The sequence below is a fragment of the Folsomia candida genome, unplaced genomic scaffold, assembly GCF_002217175.1.
Source record: "Folsomia candida strain VU population unplaced genomic scaffold, ASM221717v1 Fcan01_Sc003, whole genome shotgun sequence".
Classification (NCBI taxonomy): domain Eukaryota; kingdom Metazoa; phylum Arthropoda; class Collembola; order Entomobryomorpha; family Isotomidae; genus Folsomia; species Folsomia candida.
In genome coordinates this window covers 13217387-13236515 of record NW_019091195.1, presented here as the reverse complement: position 1 = coordinate 13236515, position 19129 = coordinate 13217387, and the positions used below count along the sequence as shown (strand labels likewise).

General features: G+C 35.3%; 3 protein-coding genes and 4 long non-coding RNA genes across 9 annotated transcripts; 5 read left to right on the top strand and 2 right to left on the bottom strand.

The window, feature by feature from the left end:
* The first annotated feature begins 1839 nt into the window (after positions 1 to 1839).
* LOC110846210 (juvenile hormone epoxide hydrolase 1) lies at positions 1840 to 4248 on the top strand. Its single transcript, XM_022092875.2, has 7 exons — positions 1840 to 2580; positions 2675 to 2755; positions 2852 to 3039; positions 3111 to 3310; positions 3373 to 3526; positions 3671 to 3754; positions 3844 to 4248. The coding sequence occupies exons 1-7, from the start codon at positions 2116 to 2118 to the stop codon at positions 4067 to 4069; spliced, it is 1398 nt and encodes a 465-aa protein (XP_021948567.1). The 5' UTR covers positions 1840 to 2115; the 3' UTR covers positions 4070 to 4248.
* A 388-nt stretch (positions 4249 to 4636) lies between these two features.
* Positions 4637 to 6116, top strand: LOC110847399 (nuclear receptor corepressor 2). Of its 2 annotated transcripts, XM_022094338.2 has the most exons (6): positions 4638 to 4759; positions 4851 to 4919; positions 4998 to 5342; positions 5400 to 5558; positions 5618 to 5680; positions 5768 to 6116. In XM_022094338.2, the coding sequence occupies exons 1-6, from the start codon at positions 4693 to 4695 to the stop codon at positions 5971 to 5973; spliced, it is 909 nt and encodes a 302-aa protein (XP_021950030.1). In that variant the 5' UTR covers positions 4638 to 4692; the 3' UTR covers positions 5974 to 6116. The 2 variants fall into 2 exon arrangements, with proteins under 2 accessions (XP_021950031.1, XP_021950030.1); XM_022094339.2 differs by lacking the exon at positions 4851 to 4919 and having other exon boundaries at positions 4637 to 4759.
* A 124-nt stretch (positions 6117 to 6240) lies between these two features.
* Positions 6241 to 7276, top strand: LOC110847832. 2 transcript variants are annotated; one of them, XM_035849868.1, is made up of 4 exons: positions 6241 to 6444; positions 6519 to 6746; positions 6809 to 6928; positions 7031 to 7276. In XM_035849868.1, exons 1-4 carry the CDS (start codon positions 6372 to 6374, stop codon positions 7198 to 7200), a joined length of 591 nt encoding a protein of 196 aa, XP_035705761.1. In that variant the 5' UTR covers positions 6241 to 6371; the 3' UTR covers positions 7201 to 7276. The 2 variants fall into 2 exon arrangements, with proteins under 2 accessions (XP_035705761.1, XP_021950538.1); XM_022094846.2 differs by having other exon boundaries at positions 6806 to 6928.
* Positions 7277 to 7524: 248 nt separating this feature from the next.
* LOC118434984 lies at positions 7525 to 8692 on the bottom strand. Its single transcript, XR_004834413.1, has 2 exons — positions 8045 to 8692; positions 7525 to 7635 (listed from the first exon to the last, which is right to left on the bottom strand). It is a non-coding gene; the product is annotated as an uncharacterized LOC118434984 (long non-coding RNA).
* A 1068-nt stretch (positions 8693 to 9760) lies between these two features.
* LOC118434736 lies at positions 9761 to 14029 on the top strand. Its single transcript, XR_004834216.1, has 2 exons — positions 9761 to 10727; positions 13750 to 14029. It is a non-coding gene; the product is annotated as an uncharacterized LOC118434736 (long non-coding RNA).
* LOC118434735 lies at positions 10620 to 13429 on the bottom strand. The gene is made up of 3 exons (XR_004834215.1): positions 10983 to 13429; positions 10821 to 10894; positions 10620 to 10752 (listed from the first exon to the last, which is right to left on the bottom strand). It is a non-coding gene; the product is annotated as an uncharacterized LOC118434735 (long non-coding RNA).
* A 2397-nt stretch (positions 14030 to 16426) lies between the features above and the next one.
* LOC118435015 lies at positions 16427 to 17457 on the top strand. The gene is made up of 2 exons (XR_004834431.1): positions 16427 to 16769; positions 16851 to 17457. It is a non-coding gene; the product is annotated as an uncharacterized LOC118435015 (long non-coding RNA).
* The last annotated feature ends 1672 nt before the right edge of the window (positions 17458 to 19129 follow it).

Genomic DNA, 19129 nt, shown 5'->3' with positions numbered 1-19129 from the left:
CATTCAACTTCATATTTGTTTGCATTAGGCATTATGAAAGTGGTTTTTATGTGTATGCTTTGAGATTTATATGAGCATACGTAGTAAAATATCTCAACAACCACTCGACTTCTGGGTTTATTTGCAGGTGAAAGCTACGAGTACAAAGAACTGGAGAGCACGAACAACATAGATGACGTTTCATGAATTATCTATTGTTTCATCAGTTCTGTTTGGATGGCAAGTTGGATTGTGCAAACAAAGAGAAGCTCAACTACAAACTATATAAACAGAATTGTTATAGCAATCGTAGCGACCGCATTGTAGATTTAATCCGAATCTGTTGAAGGTAAATGAAAAAGTTAGGACAGGTTGCAAGGACTCTGTTACACATTTTAGTTTCTTTGATAAACCATATGTACATTTAAAGCATGTGCATTATCAACAACTCAACATCATCCACTAAACAGCTTCGGATTTGGCTTTCATCTTTTCCACCGGATAGCACAAAGTTGTGTCGATCTATTCTGAATTTGTATTTTGAAATACAATTTAAAAAGTTGTGAAATGGAAGAGTTTTATATAAAATATGATATGACTATTTACAGGATCTCGAGTTTAGTTTTACGAAGCGTGATAAAAGTCAAGGGTTTTGGAGGAGAAGAATAGAGCCCTCTTGGGTCTGATAGATTCTCAGATTCTCAGTCGTCGTCCCAACCAAATATTTGTCTCGACTACGATGTAGTAGTTCGTCTTTGCTGCTGCTGCATATTCCATTCCCAACACATTAATCATTTATGGCTCCGTCGAGCCATAAACGAGCTTTCGCCCCATCCTTTCCCTTGCTTTCTCTGCACTTTTATTTCTCAGCGATTGCTTTGACCTACGCTCCTCCTTAGGTTTTTGACTTAATTGGATTTTCCAGCTACCAATAATATGTAGGGCCCTCTATTTCATACGTTGTACGTACTCCTACATAACTAGTCTGAAATACGACCAAATAAACTGCCCTGCTGCCAGAACCAGGATGGATCTCCAACAACACCGACGACCAACGTGATTAGAATTAGGTGAAAGGAATTGATGGCGATGTTTGGAGGAGGAGGAAAGAATCCCAAAAAGCTCTCCTTTATTTGAATCTTCATCTTGTGCAAAAATACTCTTGGATTGATTTGTGTGAGAAAGAGTGTATTCACGTACGGAATAAAGCTGCTTGATGTTGAATGATAGCTTACAGAAATCAAATGAATATTTTATTATCTTCTCCGGATGCATTCCAGCCATCCACAGTTGTTCATTTGTATAGAACGTTTTGCCATGTTTTGTAAAAAAAAATATAGCAAAAACAGTTTTTTTCTGCAATTATGTAATTTGCATCATCATCCTATAATTTCAATTTGTAAGGATTTTGTGAAATTCTATACTTGCTATACAATTGAAAAATTTGTAAATTGAAGCTTGTGAGTTCAATTCAAAACTTGTAACACACATTTATGTATCTCATCATGAATTTGTCAGAACTTGATCAAATAAGTGATGTAAATTCATTTTTAAAAAATATATGCAAATACATACTCGTATATGTATGTGCTTGATGTGTGTAGTGTATTCTTTAATAATCGCATAAGTTACTGCCCTTTGGTTCGGTGTATATCTTCCGTACAAAAGTTCGGTAAGAGACTAGCAAAATGCAATTGTTGAGTTTTCAGATGGGCGAATCCAGTATAGTGTAGCGAATAGTGTAGTGCATCTAATTCCATAGGTGAAGCGTCCTCCGGCACATTCATGGAAAAAAACCGGTCTACTTACTATATTGTAAAGGTTAAAGTCCGCTACTTGCAGTAACAGAATCACTTAAAGCCGGTGATACAGTCTTGCGCTGATTTATACTTTAGACATCTTGAAATCCTTGAATTCCATATGTTAAAAAACATTTCTGACGCTTTCTGTTAAAGAAAAGTCCTAGCTGTCTAATTATCATACAAGTAATTGTGAGACTTTCGCTGATGTGAACTGTTGGAGTGCATGAAAGTGTGGTGCGTTCAATAGCCAGAGTTTTTGGTGCAAGGCTGGTATTGTTTACAGAGTTTAGTGGATAAGACTGAAAAGTAGAAATAAACTAGAATTCCAATTACCATGAGCTCATTTTTTAATACTTTCATCCTCATCATAGCCATCTCTCTAGGCCTCGCAGGGTATTTTGTTTTACGAGATGGTGAGCTTCCACAAATTTCAGATCAATACTGGGGTTCTGGATCGGCTCCCACGTCAGAAGACAAATCAATCCGTCCGTTCCAAATCAATATCTCAGAGAAAGTTTTGACTGATCTGCGAACAAGACTTTCTCTGGAAGTTGCGAGTCAAGATGAAAGGGTCGCAGACAATTTGGAAGGTGTTGGATTCGAATATGGGATGAATAAGAAGTTTCTCAAGAAAGTCGTGACGCATTGGTTGAATCAATACGACTGGAAACAGAGAGAGAAAATGCTGAATAAATATCCAAGCTTCAAAACGAAAATATCGGGAATTGATATTCATTTCCAGCATGTGAAACCGAGTACGAAGGGAAAGCGAGGAAATCTGCCGTTATTGCTCATCCATGTAAGCCTGACTACAGGATACGCCTGCATTTTCCATGCTTCACATTTAGATGAAAACTTTACAAATTCAATACCATTGTTGAACTCGCGTTTAGGGGTGGCCAGCGTCATTTACGGAATATCAGAAGCTGATTCCTCTACTTGTTGATGCCAAGGACTCTGAGTACAACTTTGAGGTATTCACCCTGGAATGAAAACCAACGACAATCCTATTGACTCCCTATTTACTCTTGAGATAAAGTTGTATGCATGTATTTCTTATCAATTTTTAGCTCGTTATAGTGTCCCTTCCTGGGTCAGGTTTTTCTGAAGCTTCAAGAAAGCCAGGTCTTGGGCCAGCTGAGATGTCACCAATTTTTCTCACCCTAATGAAGCGGTTGGGCCATGAAAAGTTTTATGTCCAAGGAGGAGATTGGGGATCGTTAATTGCTTCTAACATGGGGACATTATACAGAGACAAGTATGCAATTTCTTAATGCGAATAAGTAATTAATTATTTTCCTGACGGCAGTTTCCCTTGAATTTTAAAAGTGTGCTGGGTATCCACATGACCATGTGCTTCTCAAACCACCCGAGATCAATTCTAAAGTTTGGCCTTGCTTCCGTTGTGCCACAGCTTTTCATGGATGACGATGAAATTATTCAGCATGTTCCACTCTACAGATTCTTGTTTCACTTACTTCGGGAGACGGGCTACTTTCATCTCCAAGCTACAAAGCCAGACACAATTGGTAAAGTTTGAATTCATCGTAAGTGAGGTCCCCAACATAAATATTTGCGGTAATTATTTCAGGGGTGGCACTATCTCACTCTCCCAGCGGATATGCTGCATACTTTCTTGAGAAATACTCATTTTGGACAAACGCTACCTGGCTGCATTTGGATGATGGAGGAATAAGCTCGCGTTTCAATTTGGATGAGCTTTTGGATAGCTTGATGGTCCATTGGTAAATTCCGAATACTGTGACGTATAAATTCTATGAAAATGGGTTTCTCAAATAATATCATTCTTCAAACATAATATGAGAACTCTTATCCGCAGGTCTATGCATTTTTATACATTGGTTTTAAAAATAACTTTTTAACCCCAGGGTTGGACAGTCAATTACGACTGGGATGCGAATTTACAGAGAAATATTTAATGTGCTGACCTCCAATCAATTTGCACTTGACAGGTACACTCAATTTTTTTAAAATATGCGACTGGAATAGTTTTATTTTTAAACTTGAGTTTAACTTTAACTATATGAAAATAAATTTTTAGGGTTCCCGTCCATGTTCCAGCCAGTTGTTTGAATTTTCCTAACGAATTGCTTGCCATGCCAAAATTTCCTTTACTCGAAAAATATCCACATTTGAGATATTCGAAAGCGCCCACAGGAGGTCATTTTAATGCCTTAGAAGTTCCAGACATTGTCGCCAAAGATATCAGAACCTCCTTTAGTTTGGTGGAAATCGAAAGAACTAAACTACGAGAACCCAAAAAATGATTAACATATACAAATCCGTACAGTATTGTGATTCCTGCATGTGTAGTAGTATTATTGACGGAAGTTTTTAAATAGTTGTGCATGAAGAAGTGTTCAAAATGAGGGACGTATACATATGTATTTATAACAAAAAATAGTTTTTCAATCTACTAAATAAAAATTGCACACAATTGTCTAAATCGGTATTTAATTTCATTTGACTGCTTAACTGCATTTTGATGATAGATTCCCACTTCGTGCTGAACTTGATTTTTCTAGTGCGTTATTGACTCATGTATATCATAATTAAGTAGATGAGCATGTTGTGAAAGATTAAATAAGTCTATTCTGTGAATTTCTTAACTAAGTCGCCGTCTTGCTTATACCGTCCATCGATTATCACAAAGTAGGTGTATACTGGGTTCAATTTGCTAGCCCGAAATTATCTCATTACCTTAATTAACTTTAAATTGCATCACTGGTTGATCATAATGACATTTATCGGAATTGGCTTTTGCAGTCTTGACCAACATAAAATTCTCTTGGCCGGTGAGCACCTCCATATAAAAGGGCAAAGTTGGAGAGATGAAGCCATGTCTAAGCTATTCAGAGTTCAGTAAGTACGGATTATAATTCTTTGAAAAATGAAAGTCGCCACTTTGATCTTTTTGGGGCATCTCGCCTTAGTCTACACACTTCCCCTCGACTCAGGTATTATATACAATTTATATTATCTGCATTCAGCAGTTCATGGTCTAGTATGGGAGCTTATAATGGCCTAACATTGACACCAACCAAATAGGAAAACATGCTGTTGCGTCCACTGTAAACTTCAAGACACCGGAATTCTCCAGTGCTTCTGCTTCCGCGTGTACTTTCTTAGATTAATCAATCCAAATTGCAGGGTCTCGAGTTTTAATATAATTTAAACGTATTTGCAAATTTTTAGCTGCCCGAAGTGCTCGCGCTGCGATTACGAAATCTTCGTCGGAAGTAGGTCCTGATGGAAAAATAAAGAGTGCGTCCTTGGCCGCAAGAACTGGGGATGAAGCTCCTGCTGGCGTTCCTTTTGGTGGCCCTGTCAATGGTCCTGCCGTGGTTGAGCCAGACCATCCTTCCGGCCCTGTAGTGGTTGACCATCCAGAAGGTTCTTCTCCTCCTCCCACGGGTCCAATATATTCAGTTTATCCCGTTAACCCCCCTGCTCCTGAGGGTGTGTCAAGTCCAGTCCCCGTTCCAGAACCAACACACGTTGCACCATCACTCCCCAATCCCCACCCAACTCACAAAGGAGGTATGTGTTTCCATATATTTCTAGTAGCTGTGTCTGACTGAGAAACTTCTTAAATAGGTTCAGTTAGCGTTCAAAAAGTAAACGCCAAAGCTAACATGGACCACGGAACGGCAGTTGCAACTGCCTCCAACAGGAAACGTAATACTAACATTCAACAGAGTGCGGCATCTGCAAAAGTAGCCATTGCAAAGACACAGAATAATTCACCTGTTGATGGTAATTAGTATGATTATTAATATTATTTCTAGCTTAATGACTCGTTTATATTCTTACAGGGTTGTCGTTCCAAAAATCAGATGCACTTGGAGAGAAACTTGCAGTTGCTACATCTGAAAATTGTAAGCTCATAAATAAAACTGCATGTTGCAAAACAAAATGGTCAGTATTGAGGATAACTAAAGTAAATACATATATTTCTTAAACAGCGGGCCGTGACCTCAAGAGGGACGTGAGCAAAAATGTGCAAGGCGTACAAGCCCATGGATTCAAAGCAATTGCGTCGGCAGCGGAGACCAAGGGTGCGGCTTTGAACTTGCAAAATGTATCTGCGGAAGGGGGTGACTTCGCGGTAGCAAAGGCGACTTCTGGTGGTAGTTCTGCCCCAGTTTTGCCCCCACCCCAAGAGAAGTAAGCCTAAAATACTGAGTCAAACCCCCTCATACAACCAGCTAATTCCCATTTATCAATTGAGCATGGCCACTAACATCCAATACCCAACTAATTGACTCATTGTATGTAATTACTTCGTGATCAGTAATAAAATCTAATCTACAATTCTTCCGCATCTTTGCCCCTGATTTAACTAATTTGGAAATAGCATGTCCAGCTAATTTATAGAGCTTCACCTTATAATTAACACACATAATTACTTGCTTAATATAAATATGTTGTGTATAATCCTCAATGCAACTAGTTTACTTTTCGATACCCTTTCATTTAGTTGTCATATTCATACTAAATATATTGGGGCGGTGTTTTCATTATTTTACTTAAAATAAGCATAATCGAGATACTTGCGTATTCGTCGACATGAAAATTTACATTTTTCTGGTGGTGGGACACATAGCTTTAACTCAGGCTTCTGAGATACCCCAAACTGAAGGTAAGAAATAAGTTAATAAATTCGGAAAGTGTAACATTTATAAAATGCAGGCATCAAATTGCCTAAATTTGCAGGGGCAACTCTAACAAATTGCACGAAACCCGACAAAGCCACAATTCAAAAGAAAGTTACGGCTGCAATGGAGAAAACAGTAGAAAATCTATTTAGAGACGCATCATTCTTCAGAAAGAAAAGGTTTGTGTCAGCTCAGAGTGACGCGCAAAAGTACACGGACAACCACGGGTCGGAAATGTATGCAGGGTCAGTTGTACCAATTGAACTAGAAAGAGAACATCAGCGAGGTAACTACGTATTCTTTGTTACATAAGAATCAAAATAAAAAAATTTTATTTTTCTGCAGTAGACGAAGGTAAAAAGTCGAGTACGGATTTAATTTCCAAAAGATCTTCTCTGTACCAATTAGTCACTTCATTTGACAACATTGCCTACGCAAATGCTATCCACAAGAAAGATAAACATACTGGTACATTTTTAGAACCATTATTTCCAACATTTCATCATCACAAGATTGATTTGAACATAACAAGACCGATATGATCTCAAATTCTAAACATCATGCTTTCAGATTCGAATGTTCAGAAGGCAATATCAAAAGGCGGCGATTTTGCGTACGCTGGCACTTCGACCACTCTCTGGAGGTCAAAAAGATTTTGTGTACCACTCAGTTATGATGACGGTGTTAAAAAAATGGTAAAACAGGTTGTGGACCAGGCATTTAAGACAATAGAATTCTAATTGATCAAATCAGGATACCAATAAACGATGGATCTGTGTATGTAATGCATATGCAGTTCTAGTTCTTATTATTGTAGACACACGCCTTTAAAATATTGTCTTTGAGTTAAATCCATAAATCATACATATAGATGTTCAGATATTCCTTCAGTTACATGATCAGCTCGCATTCTTCTAACCATATACGCCAATTATGCTGCGATTATATCCCAATTTAGTCGGAACTGAATCAATTTTTGTAAGGTCAATACAACCAATTGCAGAATATTGAATGACTTTATTTTCTGTTATGCTTCACAAATAATTACAAAGGAAGGAGAGATGTTCAATACAAATCTGTTTATTAACTTTTTTTTAGTCCTAATCGCATCTAACAGAACTTGATTGTACATTATTTTTCAGTTTGGCGTGCTATGCCTGCAGCTAGATCTTGCGCTAAAATATAACGACTTGTCTCTTAGTTATTAGAAATGTACAAAATTATTATAAACGCAGCCCAACATTTTGGTTGACAAAAATGGTCATCGTCGGCTCTTGAATAAGTGATAACTATGTGATTAATGTTTGCGTGGTGTGGAACCTCAAATGTTCCCAGAGGGCACGAAGGAATTATTCATGGCTTTAAAGTGTCATATCACTTGCAATCCATAAATTCATCTTTCAATATTAGTTTATTGCCTATCAGATTTCAATAATTCAAATTATTCCTTCAGTGTAGAAAAAGTGCAATTAATGAAAATGTGTAGTTCTCTGATGCAATTATACTGTCAACTAGTCAACCAAACTCTGACACAGCCAATTTAATATTTAATATTTTAGATTACTTTGATAAGTTTCAGTGTACCTGGAAAACAATAATTTTATTCTGGTCACGTTGCAACTAAAACTGCAATTACACCTTCAATAATAATTTTATATGAAAGACAACATTAATGTTCAGTAATTATTGAAAATAATGTCTTCCAGAGTGTCCAATTACTTTGAGAAGCTAGGTGAGACTTGAGTTTTCTAGCAATCTCTGCACACACAATAAAGTATAAATAAATACGCACAAACTTGAAACAAAAGTAATGCCAATTTATTTGTCTTTTTATCTTCACTTGGCATCCAATTAATTTAGACCACACAATGTAAGTAATTCATCGTACGCTATGAAGATTCTAATCAGTAGATTATTTAAGCTGTCTGATGGATGCATTACCATTATGATGCATGATACTAAAGTCAATGTCATCCCTGCGTGTTTATTTTGGTGCTATTGACCCAAATACGACAAAACATATATTTTATATTTGTACACATACTGCTGAACCAGTTTATTAGCGTCAACAGTTTAATAAATTAATCTGAACCTTCCAATAACGATAAGGGTCCTATAGCTCATCAATTCCTAGTTAGATAGTAAAAAAGTGTGCATAATTGCATGCATGCAATTATAGAATGTTGATATAATCGAATTCCATTCATAAATTTCAAAATTATGATCTTGAAATTATTATTATATTTAAAATAAATAAATATAATAATAATAAATAATAATAAATAATAAATTATATTTTAAGTTAATTTTACAAACTTCAATAATAAATAAGAAACGTTCTTTTTCCTGGAAATTTTGTGAAATGTCAACTATCATTTAAAATTTCAGCATTAAAAGATGTTATTGTCTTACAACTTAATTTAAATTTATAAACCCACTGAACTTTAATAAATAGACCATAGCTCATCAAAATTAAATTTAACCACCTTAAATTGACAATCGTCATCAATTATCTGCAATGGAACAATTTATCCTCTTAAGTCCAACATCATTGGTGTACATACATCTGCTTTATGAAAGTCTCCTCCTCATGCATTAAATTAAACAGCTTGTGTAGTTTTTAATCACCATCAGCAAGGTGTGGAGCCAACATACACGTATGAAATTAATTATGTTTTGTGATCTGATTGGTCTGATGATGTTACATAAATTTGGAACAACTATACAAAAGACCACAGAAATGCTCTGTTATTTTGACCCTTTTATTTTATCTTTGACTCAATTCTGGTCAACCTTCATGATTTGATACCTATCATCAAGTTGACATGTACTAATATCTAGAATGTTGATTTCGGGACCCTAGAACGCTTATAGTACATAAAATTTATATGCAGTTGTACACTCCACATTCTTGACAACGAAATTCGTCAAAAATAATCTATGATAAAATGACATCTGCAAATTATACAATAAATTCAGCTTCACACTTTTACATGAAACTAATGCGTTTTTATAGAGAGACAACTACATAAATGATGGAGCTTACATTTTTCATCTTAATCGTCTATCAATTCGTTTATGCAGCTGAACTATATATTCACATCACCAAAATTTGCAAACCGTACATATTTAGTTTATGTTGACTCGTAAATCTGTTTGTCTGGCAAAGTAATTGGACCATAAAGCCAATATGACTACCACTCAAGGCAAAAACAGAGTCAGGCAACACAATAAATTAAACAGTATGTTCATAATATTCGCCATTACAAGTGCTTGGCTGGCGTCGTCTGCAAATTACAAAATATTGCATGAAGGTCTTCACATGCATACCCCACGTTAAACTATCAATAAATACACCTTACTTAAGACAGATTCAGGCGGCCATGTGTCTCTGCACATATTTACCTCAGCGAACGTATATGTACATACATTTGTACATATGCATACGCATGTAGATAAACGCCCTTTAATTTAATGGAGAGCAGTTTGTACATGGTTGACATCACAATTCGAATTTATTTTCCAGATCTCAGAGAAGACATGCTGAGATTTTATAATAAAGTCACGATTTTATTTCTTTTGCATAATCGCAGCATGACGAACATGTCCATTGTCTATCCCATCCATCCCCTTAACAAAACAATGCAAACACCAGGACCCTCATCTCGTCAAAATTAACTTGTGCTACTACACTTTGCGCAGCAGTCGGAGTTGTTGATTAAAAGCAATCAAGCGCATCTGTCAAAGATAATTAGATAGAACAATCAGCAAATATCTTAATTGGTCAATTATTGAACCTTCTCCTGAGCTGGACTTTTCCGAGTCCATAAAAAATCTTAGAATTGGTCTGCTCACAGAGAGTACAAATTTATGTATCCAAATAAAACAAAATCAAATATGAACAAATAATAATTTATAACTAGATTCTCAATTTTTTGAATTAAAAATCAATATGTAAATATTCTACCACATTTTCAAACAGCAGAACGAGTTTGATGCTGAACCACTAAATTATAATTTCATTGTCAAGAGTCTATTGCCAAGCAAGATTAGAGGTGACACATCACGATCAATAAAAAAATAAAAAGTGTAATGTCTTTCCATATTTGGATATTGTATTGATAAAATTTTTGACGCAATGCATATGTATGTATTTTGCTTCAGATTGTGTTGACACGAGTAATACAAGTGACACATATTATAATTTTTTATCGAAATAAGGATAGCTCAAATATTTAATTTCGTTCTGTTGGATTGCACATCTTCCGTAAGTATTTATTAGGAAAAAAGTCCTTAAATTAAATTTTATTACAGCAATGAGATACATACGTGCATCATTTTTATAATATTTATGTCATACCGAGTCAGACCTGATTACCCGTGATCCCTGTCCGTCCTTCTGTCCTGTAAACCTCGTGTCAAATTCCACTTGAACTTGAAATGAGAAAATGTGGTATATGTCAAATTAGGAGTTACGTAAGTTCGAAGAAGGAGAAGAACGGTAAAGCAAGGAATTTCTCACCCTGACTGGTTTTTCTAAATGGGGGACAAATTTTCCACCGGTTAAAAAGTTATCATTAACTATGGCGGATGCATGAATTTTTCAAATTAGTGAGATCATGTTCTAGTGTGCATAATTACTTAGGGCTGGGTTGATTTGGAACAAATTGTTGTAATACCCTACAACCTCTCTGACTAAAGAAGAATAAAATAAACAGTTTTGCACACTGTAGGTAGGTTTTAATATTGACCTGACTATTGATGTAGTAATTAAAAACATGGTACAATGCACTATTGCTATTATCTATCTACATTACTGCTATGCATGTATATAAATATATATATACGTACCCATATGCACGATATACATCTAAGCATTTGGATTTCTGTGCTCAGAGAAAATGAAATCTGGCTATCTTATGATTACGTAGTTCCAAGTGGACTTATAAATTGAATTTTATAGCGCTTTAAGCTTTCAATAAACTGCGGCAACGCAGGGTACACAAGTAGCGCAATAATGCTGAGAATGCGATACAACATATAGATTGCGGAATCTGAATTATTTCAAAATTAGCAAATAATTTAAACTTCCTCATTTATATGTAGCCACTCTGAAAAATCATGCATCTTACATGTCTTACTGTTTTATCAATCTTAATTAGTCAATCTTAATTAATTAATTAATTAATCAATCTTACTGTTTTACTTGTCATACATGTTAGATTCAATTTTTCTAAAAATCTCATTTTGCCCCAACCACACCCCCTGACGCCCGGGGGGTGTGGCACAACTCGGACACACATAATTCAACTCTACTTCATCCATAGATTCAATTTTTCTCAAAATCTCATTTTGCCCCAACCACACCCACTGCGCCCCAACCACACCCACTGGGCGCGAGGGGGTGTGGCACAACTTGGGAACACTTAATTTAACTGCCCTTCATCCATAGATTCAATTTTTGTAAAAATCTCATTTTGCCCCAACCACACCCACTGGGCGCAAGGGGGTGTGGTCCGGCTGCCCCCAAAAGCTTAGGGGATCCTCCCCCTAGGGTCATACGTATGATGGCGAAAACCGATTTCGATTATCTCGATCCGTTCTCCTGTTATCGTGTTGACAGACAGACGGACGGACAGACTAACTAAGTCATTGCATAAAGTAGCTTGCGCTACTTAATAAAAGCACTTTTCTTTTACACGGTTGACGTTTGTTTGTATGCTAAGCTCACAAACATAGAATTTTACTTTATGTAATTTCCTCATTGATCACTTTGCTCAATCTGCTAATCTTTAAAAAGGATTTGGTTAAAAATGAGAACAAATTGGACTACCTGCAGATTATGCAATTCGTAAATGGACATACAAAGGTAATTTTCTAGTTTATCAATAATCCATTAATGCATTTGGCAAATGATAACAGAGACAAAGTAATTTAATAGAAATAAAAGAAACGCCTAAATATCCGGAGCAATTACATAAGTACGCTAATGTAACACATATGTAATCAATATAAATATGTATATATGTACTAATTGCATGTGTCAACGTTATATATGTTTAACTGCTTGTAATCTATGTTTAATGGAGACTAACAAGTAGAATTGGACATATATGTACATATGCACATGAAATTGAACCCCAAATTCTCCAGAGTTTGTACACATAAAACTTAATTGCTAAACACAAATTAATTTTTGCAGCTCGGGGTCGGAATTTTGTAAAGTATTTAAATACTGAATCAAGACATATATAGAAGGAAAAATTTGTTGATTCATTTCTTGGAATTAGAGATACAATCTGTCGATTGGAGCTTTATCCTTTTTAAAATGGAATGCATACGCTGTACATTCCTCACTCAGAGATTCATTATGTGGTAAATATGTGCATATTAATTAGAGCACTGATACAATCAACAACCAAGATCACGTTCAACTTTTGCATCCACGTCAATCTCGTATTTCATTCAATTTGTTATCAGTTTACAGCCTATTAAACATCGCAATCAGCTATAAAGTTGTCACAATATTACGACTTCTCCACTCGTGACTTAAGAAACGTAGGTCCTATAGTTTATGGGGACTGATGTGTGTATCGATACCTTTCACGCATAATGTGTACGTACGTAAGTATGCATGTACATATGTGTATACATTCATAACATATAGTTGTATGGGTTGAATATTTATTTGGCCAATTCTCAAAACAAGGAGAGAAAGTAATACCCTTTTAATCAACAAATCACATCTAAATATTTACGACTACTACTTTGTTGAGCTGTTAATTACAGCTTTTACGTTTTGAGTATGTACTTGATTGTGAATAATTAGGATTATGGGTTGGACAAAGTTCATAAGCCGATTATTCGCTGACTCTAATAACTTGCACTTTTATCATCCAAAGTTATTATATAACCTTCGATACTGAGACAGATCGTTAAACGTGAGGTGCGCGTTATGAGATCGCAAAGCTTGAAAACTGGATTGCGTTATTATCAAGGCGATACACATACAGTTATTTTATTTATGGTAAGAATTATGTGTCACACTTTCGCCACCAATCTATTTTTGGGTATGAACACAGACACAATACCAAGAATTAACAATGAACTGAATGTCAATGTTACTCCAAATTTCTGGAAATATATTATTTTTCTCTTTAGGTGCCATAAAATAATCAACTTCATGCATTTATACAATGAAAAAAATTGGATGATGTTTAGTCAGCCTGTTTGCCATGATGATGATGAGATGTTGCTGATATGTTATGGTGATTTAATTCGATTTTTAGATTCACCACACCCTAACCTTATCCTTGTCTTAAGTGAAGAATTATCAGAAAGGATGAAAACCAGTATGTTCATTTTCGCTCAAAGAAATATCCACAACATTCCACCCCAATGTCAATGATACAAGAATCTGACGATGATGATAATGAAGCCGATGGGATCTTTGGATCTGTATAGTAGAAATAGCCCTTGGGAATATTTGTTCTGCATACATACACGTGTGAATCTACTAAACATTAGATCCAATAATAAATAAAGCCGGTGTTGGTGTAAGCGATGTTTTATGATTGTCATTGCCTTGACTTTTGATCGCATTTTCTTGTACTTGTCAAAATTCGCATGAATCTGTTTGCAACTGTTTCTTTGTTTCCCATTGTTTTGCAACATTTGAATAGAACGAAGAATGACACGACCCTTGGACCAAGCCGATGAGTCACTTGAGCCATTATACGTACAACAAGTAGAGGTATTAATGTCATATCGCTATCACTCAACGACTCCTTTCTATTGAAATGTTTGACGGATTTAGTAGATCAGTGCAAAATAGAGTTCTTCAAATATAAATGGATGCAATTTTGATATCAAAAGCTTGAATGAGTGTGTATTTTTCTAAATGTGAACAAGGAGGAAGGAAGTCTTATCCAAATTTCAATTTATTCTATTATAAATAACATATGAACCAACCAATTTCACAACAACACGCAACAACCTTCACTCATGTCGTGAAAGAAAGAAAAAAATTTAACGAGCTCGATATTTAATATTTAAAAGGCTCCCCAGTCACTGGTCGGTAGTTGCAGAGATAGATTGTCTACTGTTGTTACATATGTACATATATCGGTCTTCTGATCAATATGTCTTCGCTATGGGATGGCTCATGAAGATTTTCGTGAAAACTGCAGTGCATAATGGCACTGACAGATTCTAATTATAATCCATTGTGCATTTAGTTTTGTAGTTGGTATACCAAATTATGTAGAATAATAATCACCAATCACACAGAATTATGCAGCAATTAAGTCCATAACGGGTTGAATAACGAAATTAAGTAATACGAACTAAATAAGATGAATAACTCGATAATTTATCAAGTAAAACGTTTATTCGCATGGATCCAGAGAGCATTTTAAAAAGGCACATATTTTTCTCAGCAGGGTTTCCGAGGCACTTTCCCTTTATGTTTTTAAATCTGCTGACTATCAATCAGTTGTTGTGACTAAATTTAGGTAGGTCATTCAACACCGTAAATAGGGCAGAATTTGGTCGTTCAATTATTGCAGAGTGGAAAGAGTGGACCATAAAATCAATCTGCTTGCATATTTGACGTCTTACGTAAGACCAATCAATAAATTCATATGATTTAGTTGTAGTTCACACAAATTGAATTTATTGTTCGATATCGAAGCCACAAGAAAAATTATATTAATTCCAAGTAATGATATGCAATAGTGATAGTGGAAGGGAATGTTTAATGAAGTTTCACATAATATTTTGTATTGAGTTAATTAAACGAATTTTCATAATTGGGTACAATGAATCAAATTTATCATCCCATTTTATTTCATCCGTTGGTTTCAGGTATTCCAACGATTAATTATTTGCAATGTACCGAGGCATTTCTAAAACACTGACATTTTTACGACCATAACCATTAAATTTCAACTACTGTATCATCCAAGTAGACGCAATTGTAGGTGGGTGGGTGGATGACCAAGATCGTTATATGTAAGAGTTCGAATCGGATTATTTATGGAGAGACGTTTAGGTGGGACAGAATAAGGTCAAGTGAATAAGCTTGAGAAAATATGAATGAAACTTAGTCATTTCATTTCAAATGGTGAAAAATGTACTTAAAAATGAAGTGATCCCTTAAGCATTCAATCGGCATCAGATGAAATTATTGAATTGTGATTCCGCCTCAATTCAATTCTAGCACTAAAATTGAATCAAAATCCATATAAACGCATGCAATATTGTATTATCTAGGAATCTATCTGCCTAAATGTCTCGCACACCCTTCTTTGTCTAACAAAACATTGTTTTTTGAGTGACTCGAGTCAAAAGCACTGAAATCTAATGAGGACTTGGTGGCTTAATACCTTATGTCTATGCACGCATGGCTATGTGTGCGATATGCAATGCATAATAAAATAATAATCACTAATTGAAGTTGCCATCACCTTTGTCGCTCTCTGCTTGAGGTGTAGACTAGTTTTATTTACGTATTCGATCTTCATTCCTCAATGAATTACAAAATCGTATATCGATTGATGCTTTGAGCACAAGATGAACTGCATTGACCATTTGTTTGTGTTCTTTGCACATGATTGACCAGAACCTGTTGCTCGGTGTCAAGTCTCAGTTCGACTTTTTATGTGGGCAGTGATTGTTGCAAATGCAATTTGTGTAAATATGTAACTCACTTGGCAGCGAGTCATGCAGTCGAACGTTACACATGTCGACCAGATGAAGCGATTGACCAGCTATTACAAGTCGCATGTAGGTAAAAAAAGATGACAAAGACTGATCTCGGTTCATGATATCTATTGCAGATTATATCACTTTGTGTTAACAAAGTTACCTCAGTGCATACAATGATGCAGATTAATTTCAATTACCAGAACAATAAAAAAAGTTGAACCATTTTGTATGCAGTGTGCAAATAACAATCTAATTTTGGTTGATGAGAGGGTTGATACCATAAGTTTTGCTCATATAACCCATGATTAAATCCGCATTAACAACTTTGCTATTCAAGAACAACTATCAACTAATAATTAGTAATTGAAATGTTATCAATTATTTGTTTTGAAATTACTTATGATAATATTGCACTGTTAGATATTTTAACCAGTACCTATTAAATAGCTACCTACACCATAATGCAAGTTCGTATATTTTAAGAATTAATTGTAAAGCTCACGATTCATTGACTCAATTTTTTACAATTTCGCATAAATATGTACATATGTATGAATAAATACATTGAGCAAGGATTTGTTACTGTTGGGTGTGGCGGAAGGTAAATAAATGTGATTATCCATAAAATATAAAAAAAATCTACAACTATCCAAAATAAATTAAATCTAATTAATTCTTCCAGGTATGCTTCAAATATAAGTGGAAAACCTTGTGATGTCGTAAAACTAAAAATCATGAAACAACAATTTCAAGTGTTTGAATCTAGGAACTTGTGACCTTAGCTGCTGCAGTTTATGACAGCTAATAATACGTCGAATTATTTTTAGCTGCAAATCAAAGTCTTTGTAAAATTGTGCGATATATATTTGTATGTAATGTAGGTAGGTATGCCTGTAAAGCGTTCATCTACATATGAGTGATTAATGATTTTCCTGCATTGTTCTGAATTAATCGAATGGATCGAGTTTTATAAGTTTTATTCAAATGACGAATCAAATTGCGTACAACTCTATCAGATTTATAAAGTCCAAATATAGTATTATTTAGTGAAAAATTAAGAGTTTGACCTTGCAGCGTACGAAGAAATTAAAGGGAAGCTAATGAGGAGAGGACAACCACATTCAGCATTCGGCAACAAACAAATGCAGAGAAATATGTATACAAAGACACGTTGAATTATGGAGGGGAATAGCTAATGTCATAATAATGCTTATCAAAGGAATGATTATGTTGAAGACTCTATTCAGCATAAAAATAAACGAGTTAGTTGCGACTAATTACGATTAAAATTAGTGGTCTATCAACACATCATTACAGTTCTATTATGTCCAGCAGCTTTAGCATCGATTATTCCCTGTAATTTCATTTGTAGATTTATTGTGCATAGGTGACCATCCATTCCATGATGTGATGAATTGGGATAATGCATCAAGTACCTGCATATGCATTAATTTTCCTCGTAGGAAAAGTTCGAAGACTGTCGACTTCAACCTTTGCAGTAATGCATGCATAATATGTAAGCAAGCACAATATGAATGCTTACACGTTATGTAAGAACCTCCTGGTTTCTTATGAACAGAAAAGCAGTAGACATGATGAAAGCATTGTTTGCAAAACTGCATTTCCTTTCCAAGAAGTAATGTGAAATCGCTAGCTGCAGATTCAAGGACTGTATTTGATACTGCTTTAATGATATATATTAAAAGTCATTGATTGGGTGTGTGTGTTACTTACGTAGAAGAAACTGCTAGGCCAAGAAGGGATGATAATGATGATGCAATAAGAGAACAAAGCTGCTGCAGTTCTTCGTTCTTCTTTTATCTATTCGTTCAACCTGTTCCACGAGGGAGGAGGACTTGTACACATTGCAAGTCAGTAGTCAGGTTCTTTCAACTGCTAATTACTATTCTTTCACCTTGGCGGTCCTTGATCTGCCAAAAGAAAGCTCTCGATCTGCACTTTGATGACCCAATTTTTCATGCTTGAACCATTTCAAGTTCATTTATACTTTAATATACCAAACATATTTGGTTCAATGTATTCAAATATACAGTGCATACACTTATTAACAACAAAGCTAATTACAAAGGTCGCCTTCTACTATTATACACGAATGACAACAGGATACTTTAATATTACGGAAGTGCATTAGGATTAGAAATGACAATTTTAAATGGGATTAATTCATTAAATATGTCTATTGCCTATTCAAAGAGATTAGAAATATTTCTTCAAATTGCGATCAGCAGAAAATAGAATAAATATGCGTGGCACGAAATTGACAGGTGTGTGTTAATCTCATATGAAAAGGCAAATAAAAGCATTTTGTGATTGCCTATCTACATATTATGGTCATTTTTCTTCCCCGAGCACACCTTGTGCAAAGGGTATCTGTAAGTCTGTAACAGCAAAGAATCAATTTCATTGTAATGCTTGGTGACACAAAATTAGGTGTTTGTAGTAGCTAATCGTCCATCATTAGTTCAATTTGTTTGCCCATGTGTCTTGTCACCTCGTGTTAATAATATATTATGAGGTCGTGCGCTCGATGTCGCTCACGGCTTTTAGTTATTCGTACGGAATAATAACGATAATCAATTTGGATGACAGAATGAAATTAAAACAGTTTTACTTTTGTTTGATGGTCCAAAAGTATGCACATAAGCCTAGAATGTAGAGTAAGGAGAGTATGATGGGTGTTGGCCACTTGTTAACGACTCGTCTAAGGTAAGCCGCACTTGGCGTCAGTGAACGACTGCAAAAAAATAGAAGGGTAAAAAGTATACATAGTTGATCGTGGTGGAGGGGTGTCAAGAAGAATGTATTTATGTATTTAGTTGCACTGCCTGCAAATGCAATTTAAATAAAATGCATAGCATCCCTTCATCTCCAATACACGTATTTCTATTATTATTTAACTCATCTGACACGCTTTATTACACATAAATGGTCTGTGGTCAA

Coding starts and splice junctions, on each gene's coding strand:
- LOC110847832 (XM_022094846.2), top strand. CDS start 6,372: ATGAAAATTTACATTTTTCTGGTGGTGGGACACATAGCTTTAACTCAG. Junction 6,445..6,518: donor TGAGATACCCCAAACTGAAG/GTAAGAAATAAG, acceptor CTAAATTTGCAG/GGGCAACTCTAACAAATTGC. Junction 6,747..6,805: donor AGAAAGAGAACATCAGCGAG/GTAACTACGTAT, acceptor ATTTTTCTGCAG/TAGACGAAGGTAAAAAGTCG.
- LOC110846210 (XM_022092875.2), top strand. CDS start 2,116: ATGAGCTCATTTTTTAATACTTTCATCCTCATCATAGCCATCTCTCTA. Junction 2,756..2,851: donor ACTCTGAGTACAACTTTGAG/GTATTCACCCTG, acceptor ATCAATTTTTAG/CTCGTTATAGTGTCCCTTCC. Junction 3,755..3,843: donor AATCAATTTGCACTTGACAG/GTACACTCAATT, acceptor ATAAATTTTTAG/GGTTCCCGTCCATGTTCCAG.
- LOC110847399 (XM_022094338.2), top strand. CDS start 4,693: ATGAAAGTCGCCACTTTGATCTTTTTGGGGCATCTCGCCTTAGTCTAC. Junction 4,760..4,850: donor CACACTTCCCCTCGACTCAG/GTATTATATACA, acceptor CCAACCAAATAG/GAAAACATGCTGTTGCGTCC. Junction 5,343..5,399: donor CCACCCAACTCACAAAGGAG/GTATGTGTTTCC, acceptor CTTCTTAAATAG/GTTCAGTTAGCGTTCAAAAA.